The sequence below is a fragment of the Oryctolagus cuniculus genome, chromosome 1 (assembly GCF_051225735.1).
Source record: "Oryctolagus cuniculus isolate XC-2025 breed Fujian yellow rabbit chromosome 1, ASM5122573v1, whole genome shotgun sequence".
In the NCBI taxonomy this organism is placed as follows: domain Eukaryota; kingdom Metazoa; phylum Chordata; class Mammalia; order Lagomorpha; family Leporidae; genus Oryctolagus; species Oryctolagus cuniculus.
In genome coordinates, this window is record NC_142867.1 from 232357865 (window position 1) to 232368039 (window position 10175).

Here is a 10175-nt window from a genome sequence, read left to right on the forward strand (position 1 = left end):
CAGGCCCTCTGACCACCTGCCACCGCCTGTGGGGGCCTCACCGTGGGGCGGGGGCCCGGCAGGCCCTCTGACCACCTGCCACCACCTGTGGGGGCCTCACCGTGGGGCGGGGGCCCTGCAGGCCCTCTGACGGCCTGCCACCGCCTGTGGGGGCCTCACCGTGGGGCGGGGGCCCGGCAGGCCCTCTGACCACCTGCCACCGCCTGTGGGGGCCTCACCGTGGGGCGGGGCCCCTCTAGCCCCAGCAGCCCCTGGATTCGGTGCATGCACCCTCTTGTCTCATCCTCCCTGAACTCCCATCAGAGAGGGACAGCGACTTGTCCAGAGTTGCATAGCAGAGGTGAGGAGGAGACACTAACGCGGCTTGGGGTGACCCCTCCTCCGGACAGGTGCCCCTCACGAGGGCCTGAGTTCAGTCCTGGGCCTTCTTAGCCACGTGACCAGCCCAGGCTCTGCCTCTGGACTGAGCACCCAAGGCAGGGGACACGCCTTAGTCACTTTGATTGCGTCCACAGGACCCAGCCAAGCACTGAAGGAAGTCCAGGACGTGCTGTGAGGCTGGGCGGAGTGGGGACAGGGCAGGGCAGAGTCAGACCTGTAGGGGAGGGGCTCCTTCCCACCCTGGGCGGTGTCTTCCCCCTGAGCCTCAGGGTGATCACCTGTGCCCACTGCCAGGAGCCTGGGTGTTCACCCCTCCTCCGCAGAGAGCCTGGCTAGGCGACCACATCCTGCCTGGACAGAAACTGCCCCCACCCCAAGGGCCGGCTCCCCGCCCCGACAGGCTGCCGCTGGCCCTCCGGCTTCTCTGGCAAGGCCCTCCTTCCTTCCGGCCCCCAACCCCTGGGCCCCCGCCCTGGATGAGGACTCGGAGCCAGGAAGCCAGGTCTCTGATTCACAGCCCTCAGCGAGCACCCCTCTGCTTCCCCGGAGTGTGGGTGGGGTGCGGCTCCAGCCGGTCATTAAAGGGCCTGGGCCTTCCTGTGGGCCAGGCGCTCCTCTGGCCTCCCCAGGAGGGCTGGCCCTGGGCTGGAGCCGCCAGCCCGGGGCGGGTGGTGGTGTCTGCTGGCCCTGCAGTGACCTGCGCTCTGGAAGCTCCGGGCTGAGGCTGGGAAACTGGCCTCCCGGGCCCGAGACCATGGGCAGGTGCGGGGCCAGCCCTGCGCAGTGGCATGGACCCAGCAGTAGAAGGAAGGGCCTGCCGGCTTGGCGTCAGCCCTGCCACTGGGCAGCAGCGCGGCCTTGGGCAGGCGGCTTTGCCTCCCCCAGCCTGCGTTCCCCCCAAGTCCTTCCTCCCGGACATCCGAGAGATTCCATGAATGCCCGCGTGGGACGTGTGTGCCCCATGCCCGGGCCCTTGGCGGCTGCTGTGGCCTTCGTGACAGGCCGCCTCTGCTCTGTCCCCAAGCTGCCTGCCTCACACCGGGCCTGGGGCTGCTTCCCGTCCTGCCTGTCCCCGGGCATCCCAGGAGGCGCTCGGGGTTTACAGAGGTCCTGCCCAGGAGGTGTGCCTTACCACAGTCCTTAGTGACGCCCGTCATCCTAGCTCCAGGTTGACACAGGAATTCACAGTTTGTCTTAGAAATCCAGACTCCGGCTTGGAAACCAGTGCAAAGTGAAAGCACGGTTGTGTTTTTAAAACCACACAGGAAGGACCCCCGCGTGGACCTGGCGCCGTTGTCCGCTTTTCCAAATGTTCCCTGGAATACCCACTTACTTCCCCTCTCGTGCCCGTCCTGCAGGGCGCTGTGAGGACAGCCTCCCCGGGCAGGTGACGGTGGCCGGCCCAGGACAGAGCTCCTCCGCGCGCTCACCTGACTGCGCGCTCACCTGACTGCGCGCTCACCTGACCGCGCGCCGCCCTTCCCAGATGCGGCTCCAGGCCCGCTGTCTCCCAGACCCAGCCTTCGTTAGAGCCGTCGGAGCCACGTGTTAGACAAGGGGTTCCCAGGCACCCGAGCGGGGCGGACTCGGGGCAGAAGCGGCTCTGTGGTTTCTCATTCCTTTCTCTGCTCGCCGCCAGAGAGGGTTTTTCAGGGGCCAGGCCCAGCCATGTCACCCAGCCTGGGCGTGGTGGGATGGACAGGGCAGGCGTGTGCTCTCTCCGTGGGCCAGGAGCCTGTCTGACGGGCTGTGTGTGGCCTTCCGCTCTGCAATCACGTACATGCACACATGTGGGGCGGCGTGCACGTGTGTGGAACTTCCCGCTGTTCGCAGGTGAGCGTGTGGGCAGTGCCCCTGCGTCTGCTGTGCGCGTACCTTGAGAAGCCCCTCCGCCCTGCGCTGTCTGTAGTCATCAGGTGGGTGGACTCGCAGCTGGAATCCCAAACACTCTTACTGGAAGGCAAAGGGCACCGCGGGGCACGGCGAGGCCGCACTGGCTGGCTGTCCAGTGAGGAGGCTGCCCCCCCCACGGTTTCCCGGCCGACGGGCGACCGCATGATTCCTGCTGAAGGGCCAGCGGTTGGCTGCCAGCCTGGAGGTGGAATTTTCGGGCACTGGCGGGGTTGTCACTGTCTTCTTCCCCTGACCCCCCTGGATTGCGGGAAGGCAGAGCCCCACCCCACTGTGGTAACACCCCCGCCGTGGTAACCCTCCCTCCGGGTTCCTTGCAGGTGGAACCATGATTCCGGTGACGGAGCTCCGCTACTTTGCGGACACGCAGCCGGCGTACCGGATCCTGAAGCCGTGGTGGGACGTGTTCACCGACTACATCTCCATCGTCATGCTGATGATCGCCGTCTTCGGGGGCACGCTGCAGGTCACGCAGGACAAGATGATCTGCCTGCCTTGCAAGTGGGTCACCAAGGACTCCTGCAACGACTCCTTCCGCAGCTGGGCAGCCCCCAGCCCGGAGCCCACCTACCCCAACTCCACCATCCTGCCGGCCCCTGACGCGGGCCCCACGGGCATCAAGTACGACCTGGACCGGCACCAGTACAACTACGTGGACGCCGTGTGCTACGAGAACCGGCTGCACTGGTTTGCCAAGTACTTCCCCTACCTGGTGCTGCTGCACACCCTCATCTTCCTGGCCTGCAGCAACTTCTGGTTCAAGTTCCCGCGCACCAGCTCGAAGCTGGAGCACTTCGTGTCCATCCTGCTCAAGTGCTTCGACTCGCCGTGGACCACGAGGGCCCTGTCCGAGACGGTGGTGGAGGAGAGCGACCCCAAGCCGGCCTTCAGCAAGATGAACGGCTCCATGGACAAGAAGTCGTCGACCGTGAGCGAGGACGTGGAGGCCACCGTGCCCATGCTGCAGCGGACCAAGTCGCGGATCGAGCAGGGCATCGTGGACCGCTCGGAGACGGGCGTGCTGGACAAGAAGGAGGGGGAGCAGGCCAAGGCGCTGTTCGAGAAGGTGAAGAAGTTCCGGACGCACGTGGAGGAGGGGGACATCGTGTACCGCCTGTACATGCGGCAGACGATCATCAAGGTGATCAAGTTCGCCCTCATCATCTGCTACACCGTCTACTACGTGCACAACATCAAGTTCGACGTGGACTGCACCGTGGACATCGAGAGCCTGACGGGCTACCGCACGTACCGGTGCGCGCACCCGCTGGCCACGCTCTTCAAGATCCTGGCGTCCTTCTACATCAGCCTGGTCATCTTCTACGGCCTCGTCTGCATGTACACGCTCTGGTGGATGCTGCGGCGCTCGCTCAAGAAGTACTCGTTCGAGTCGATCCGCGAGGAGAGCAGCTACAGCGACATCCCCGACGTCAAGAACGACTTCGCCTTCATGCTGCACCTCATCGACCAGTACGACCCGCTCTACTCCAAGCGCTTCGCCGTCTTCCTGTCGGAGGTGAGCGAGAACAAGCTGCGGCAGCTGAACCTCAACAACGAGTGGACGCTGGACAAGCTGCGGCAGCGGCTGACCAAGAACGCGCAGGACAAGCTGGAGCTGCACCTGTTCATGCTCAGCGGCATCCCGGACACGGTGTTCGACCTGGCGGAGCTGGAGGTGCTCAAGCTGGAGCTGATCCCGGACGTGACCATCCCGCCCAGCATCGCCCAGCTCACGGGCCTCAGGGAGCTGTGGCTGTACCACACGGCGGCCAAGATCGAGGCGCCCGCGCTGGCCTTCCTGCGCGAGAACCTGCGGGCGCTGCACATCAAGTTCACGGACATCAAGGAGATCCCGCTGTGGATCTACAGCCTGAAGACGCTGGAGGAGCTGCACCTGACGGGCAACCTGAGCGCCGAGAACAACCGCTACATCGTCATCGACGGGCTGCGCGAGCTGAAGCGCCTCAAGGTGCTGCGGCTCAAGAGCAACCTGAGCAAGCTGCCGCAGGTGGTGACGGACGTGGGCGTGCACCTGCAGAAGCTGTCCATCAACAACGAGGGCACCAAGCTCATCGTCCTCAACAGCCTCAAGAAGATGGTGAACCTCACCGAGCTGGAGCTGATCCGCTGCGACCTGGAGCGCATCCCCCACTCCATCTTCAGCCTGCACAACCTGCAGGAGATCGACCTCAAGGACAACAACCTCAAGACCATCGAGGAGATCATCAGCTTCCAGCACCTGCACCGCCTCACCTGCCTGAAGCTGTGGTACAACCACATCGCCTACATCCCCATCCAGATCGGCAACCTCACCAACCTGGAGCGCCTCTACCTGAACCGCAACAAGATCGAGAAGATCCCCACGCAGCTCTTCTACTGCCGCAAGCTGCGCCACCTGGACCTCAGCCACAACAACCTGACCTTCCTGCCCGCCGACGTCGGCCTGCTGCAGAACCTCCAGAACCTGGCCGTCACGGCCAACCGGGTGAGTGGCCCGGCCGCGGGTGCCCACGCGGGAGGGCGGCCCCCGGAGGCCCGGGATGGGAGTCCACCCCCATGGCTCCCACGGCCACCTGGAGGGGGCGTGCGCGGGGAGGGCTTCCCACACCAGGGCTGGGGAGCCCACGTTTGCTGCTGAGTTCTCCTCCTGCCAGAATGCTGGCGGGAAGGGGGGGTGGGCTGTCCCCGAGCTTACTCTGAGCCAGGCCCACGGTTCTCTCCTGGTGCTGGGCCGTGCACGTGGGACGGCCTGGAGCTGTCCCCAAGCACATTTGGAGCTGGGGGGCTATTCTGGGTCCACCAGGGACAGAAACGGTGTGCGTGGCCGCTGCTGCTGCCTGAGGTGACCGGCACTGCTCACGCCGCCCTCCCCTCCCCTCCCCTCCGCGTTGGGCGGTGGTAAAGGACAGAGGTAGGCTTGATGGGACCGGGTTGTCACCCTCTGCTTTTGTGGAAAGGAAATTTTGCAAACCTCTGGGGGCCGGGTGTGGGAAGCCCCGCCCTGGAGGTGCTGCCGAGACTCTGGGTGGCCACGTGCACCTGTCTCTCGCCCCGCCTCAACCCTGGGGTTGAGGGCAGGGTACTCCCGGGTTTGCGGTCCAGCTTGCTGTGCATGAAGCCACGGCCCCTGGGGGAGCCTCCCCGCCCTGCTCTCGGGTGGAGAATGTCGTGGCGGGGGAAGCCCAAGGCCCGGCCCCCGAGACCCAAGCAGAGAGCAAATACCTCAGCCGTGCTGGGCGCCCCGTTGGCTTCCCGGGTGCGTGCCCGGGTCGTCCTGTGTGGGGTGCGACTGGGAGGGCAGTAGCCCCTGCTCGGGCCCCTCCCCGGCATCACTCACACCCCAGCCAGCTCAGAGCCTTCCTGCTTTCTCCCCCACGTCTCCCGCTGCAAGCCAGCCCGTCCTGTCCTCCACGGAGCTGGCATTGTGACAGAGCTTATCTCGGCCCCTGAATCGTGACTCAGGAGGGAGTGTACACGGGCAAGGGTCACCTCTCAGCTGGTTTGGCTCCCACTGTTCAGGAAAACCAGAGTCCCCGAGGAGAAGCCACCCTGGGGAAGCACCAGTTGACCGTCTGATGAGTGGGGTCCGGGGTTCGGGGTGAGCACATGGCTCCTGCGCCGCGGGGCTGGGCTGGGTTGCCCATAGGGCTCAGTGCTGTTCCCGGAGCCTCCAGCCTGCCCCCTCCTGTCCTGCACCCCGGCTCCTGGCGCAGAACTTGCCTGTTAGTGTCACGCCTGGTGGCTGAGGTCACCCTCAGGAAGGCAGCTGGCGGCAGCCCCCCTCCCCCGTCCCAGAGGAAGGAGACCCTCTGGACGCCGTGTTTAGCGCAGGCTTAATCACATCCTGTCCTGCCCTGGGCCCTGGAGGCCTTTGTAGGGAAGAAGGGCCCGTGGGCCAGTCGCAGGCCGGCCCCTCGTTTGGGCTGAGACCTCGGCCCCTCTGTGTCCGCACTCCTGGGCGCCCTGGCTCTGGGCAGCCGCTGTGGACCGTGGTGGGCGGGGAGTGCATGCGGCGGGCGCACACTCGCACCTGTTCATGCGTCCCTGCGCTGGTGGGCTCCGGGACTCGGCAAACACAGTCGGGCTGTGGAGCTGGCAGCAGGGGCGTGGGGTGAACAAGACGCACAGTAGCGTGGCGGTGGGCGCACAGTCCAGCCGGAGCGCTTAGGAGCACAGAGCAGTGGCCCCGGGAGGTGGGGGAGGAAGAGGGAGAGTGGAATGTTCTGGCTGGGAGGGGCAGGGAGGCCTCTGTGGGGGAGGGGCAGAGAACTGAGCCCCTGGACTGTGGACTCCCCTGCAGGGCGGGCGGGGGAGGCCCCTGCCCCCACCTCATTTCACCGAGGCTGCCCTGGCTCCCGTGTGCCCGCCTGACACGCTCACTGGGGTCCTGCGGAGGGAGTAAAGGGAAGAAGGGATGAATGAGGTGACCCTTAGCTCCCAGAGGTCACTCATGCTGTGGCCCTGGGGTGGGAGTGAGAGGCAGCAGAGGGGGTGCGGCCTGAATTGACCAAGGCTGCTGGGGACGGAGAGCGTGGAGCGAGGGTCCGCAGGAAGTGGGTGAGGGAGCCGTCTGGGGGAGGAGGAAGCCCAGGTTTTCAGAGGTGGGGATGTGTCCCAGCCAGGGGCCCACCTTGAACGCGCCTAAAGCTGGGGGCAAAGTCCCCTCCAGACTTGACACCGTCCCCAGGGACGGGAGGCTGCCCCGAGCTTCAGGTGGGTGATGGCAGCGGAAGACCAGGCCGGAGTGGGCGGGCACACAGTGCGCAGGGGTCAGAGGAGGCGGGGTCAGGTCTGCCGGGTTGGAAATGGCTGACCACCTGGGCCAGGCGGTCACAGGTGAATGGCCGCAGAAGCCGGCTGGCCTTGGCGCTGAGACAGGCAGCTCGCAGAGCCCGGGAGCGAGGGAAAGTTGTCTTTTTCAAAGACCAGAGGCCTGAGGCATTTCAGTGCAAATGGGGGAGCAGAGAGGGGAAGGTGGGGCTCGGGTGACGGGTGACGGCCCCATCGGTGGATGCACTGTGGAGGGGGGGAAGGATGGGTGTGGCCACGGCAGGGGGCGAGGGGGGGTGGCCACGGTGGGGGGGGCGGGGCACTGAAGATGCCTCCTCTCTTCCCAGTGCTGTCTGAGAGAAGCGGGGCTTACCTCCTGTCCCCTACTGCACGCCAACTCCCCGGCCTCAGTCTGCTCAGCGGGAAAGTGGGGACAGTGACAGAGCCCCCCCCCCCCCCGAGGGTGGTTGCGGTGCCGGTTCCTGGTCACCCTTCTGTCTGGCGGAGGGTGCGTCAGGACCGGCAGGTTCAGGAAGAGCTCACACCCCCACCCCAGCTCCCCGCCCAGCCGGCAGCGTGGGCCATGGAGCCAGGTTCAAGTCCTGCCTCTGCCACGGACCTGCCGTTTGCTTCTTCAGGGCCTGGTGACCCCTCTGTAAAAAGCAAAGAAGTGTGCAGGGCCTCGATGGGGTCACGTGGGTTCAGTGAGCCCGCAGCATCGGTGCCCCGAGGGAGCCTGGTGCTGCCTGTTACGTGGAGGGGGGCCTCCATGTGGCCAGGACCGGCCCCTGGCTCTCATGTCACCTGGTGACCTGACCGAGACCCTGAGGCCCAGGACACAGCTGGGATGCTCACCCCTGTCCATCAGTGCCCCCCACTTCTCAGAAAGTTAGCAGGGGGGGATTTTTCTCAGCATAACCCATGCTTTCCCCAGTTTTTCTGAAGCCAGGCAGGGGTAACAGCCTGGCTCCCATTGAGCTGGGGGAGAAGGGGTGGTGGCCACTGCCAGGGTGACGTGTCCCCTCAGGGCCCTGGGTGCTGGGACCGCGGGAGCCAGGCAGGCCCCGTCAGCCCCTGGGAGCCCACAGCCCAGAGACAGCAGATGCAGGGGTCGGTAGTGTGGGGAGGACACGGGTGCCAGGGGACCCAGGAAGCACTGCAGGGGGTGAGGGCAGAGCTGAGATCTTGCGTGCGGTGGACGCAGACTTTGGCCCAGATTGTACGGGTGCCAGGACTCCGGGGCCCGACCTCGGGAGGGTCAGAGAGGGTGAGGTGGAGCCCGGGGGGCCCGGCCTGGCCGCCCTCCTCACTCCCGGTCCCTCCGCCCGGCCTGGCCGCCCTCCTCACTCCCGGTCCCTCCGCCCGGCCTGGCCGCCCTCCTCACTCCCGGTCCCTCCGCCCCCAGATCGAGGCGCTCCCTCCGGAGCTGTTCCAGTGCCGGAAGCTGCGGGCCCTGCACCTCGGCAACAACGTGCTGCAGTCCCTGCCCTCGCGCGTGGGCGAGCTGACCAGCCTGACGCAGATCGAGCTGCGGGGCAACCGGCTGGAGTGCCTGCCCGTGGAGCTGGGCGAGTGCCCGCTGCTCCGGCGCAGCGGCCTGGTGGTGGAGGAGGACCTGTTCAACACGCTGCCGCCCGAGGTCAAGGAGCGGCTCTGGAGGGCCGACAAGGAGCAGGCCTGAGCCGACGGCCCGCGCAGGACCCCGCCGCGCTCCCGGGCAGCCGCCCCGGCCTTGCAGGGCAGGAGCCTGGGCCGGACGTGCGAGGAGGACGCGGACAGGATGGCGTGCGAGGGGCTGGCCCCTTTTCTCCCTCGGAGACTCACGCCCCCCAGGGCAGGCGCCTGCTGGGGAGACCAGAGACCGAAGCAGACTCAGCAGTATTTGGACAATCAGGGTCTCCGCGGAAGGCCACGGCTGCCCCAGAGGCGGAGCCCACACCAGAGGCGCTGGTGGTATTTATCTCTCCACTCGCTGGCTCGCAGCGCCTCCCTCCAGACAACTTGCACATTCCCAAGAGAGTTCGGCTCGGGTGGGCTGTGTCTCCTTTCCTCACTCGGCAGCAGGCAGGGACGTGAGCAGGGGGTCACCCCGCCGTGCAGGCCGGGCCTGGGGCTGGCCTCATCAGTTTCTGATTTTTTTTTTTGAAGTAAAAAAAGAAGTGTTTTTTTTTTTTAAGCTTTGAAAATGAATGGTTTGGGTATTAAAAAGAAAAAAAACTTAAAAACACACACACACACACAGAGGACACTATAGGCCAGTGAGCACAGTCTCAGGTGGGGTGGCCGGATCCCTGGACGCCGCGGCAGACCCGGGGTTGTATTTCCTGCCCCCGGGCGGGGGGGGGGGGTGCAGGGGGCAGGGTGTCTCCCGTCTGCCGTGACTTGGTCCCCAGGTGCAGTCTGTTTCTCTACTCTCCTGGGGCGGGGATTTTTGTTGTTGTTATTGGTGGTTTTTTTTTGGTGGGGGGGGCCTTTTGGTGTCTTGTTTTCTTTCTCCTCCATATGTCTTGGCAGGCGCTCACTTCTGTGGCTGTCAGCCAAAGAGAATGTTCTGGAGCTGCCAAGAGGGAGGAGACGCGGGGTGGCCAGTCCCGGGATGAACGGTGCTCCACACCCCCCCCGCCCCGCCCCGCCCCTCCACGCACAGTGTTAGGAGACAAGAGGAGCTGCTTCGCCCGGGCTCTGCGTCCCGCCTCGTGTGTCGTGGGCTTGCTCAGTGCCACCACCAGCCCCTGCTGCCTGCACAGGCCCTGTCGCCACGGGGGCAGCCTCACCGTGCTGGCTTCCACGCCGGTATTGCTCCCAGGCGCTGGCCTCGCACACTGTCAGGCCTGGGGGCGGGAAGCTCCCCTGCTTCAGAGCGGCCACTCGGGTCCCTGCCTTAGATCACCCACACAGACACTAAGGCACGTTTTAGCGTCTCCCGTCTCAATGATTCTGTCCGTCCGTCTGTCCATTTGTGTTTTCCCTGCGTTGTGTCATTGGATGTACCCCTCGGAAACAATGCACACTAGCCTGTGGCAACCACAAAGCAATCCGTTACATGTGGGTCTGAACTCGCAGAGTTCAAATATCAAATAAATGTGTAACAGAGAGGAGGAGCCTGCGGAGTG

At 65.4% G+C, this 10175-nt stretch overlaps 1 protein-coding gene across 1 annotated transcript in view; it reads left to right on the forward strand.

Annotated features, from left to right (window-relative positions):
• LRRC8A (leucine rich repeat containing 8 VRAC subunit A) overlaps positions 1–10160 on the forward strand; it is a 28009-nt gene extending 17849 nt beyond the window's left edge. Inside the window, exons 3-4 of the mRNA XM_051838510.3 lie at positions 2613–4777; positions 8468–10160. Of these exons, the coding sequence (XP_051694470.1) occupies positions 2621–4777; positions 8468–8743 (2433 nt within the window). The 5' untranslated portion in view covers positions 2613–2620 and the 3' untranslated portion in view covers positions 8744–10160. The remainder of the gene's footprint in view (positions 1–2612; positions 4778–8467) is intronic.
• The last annotated feature ends 15 nt before the right edge of the window (positions 10161–10175 follow it).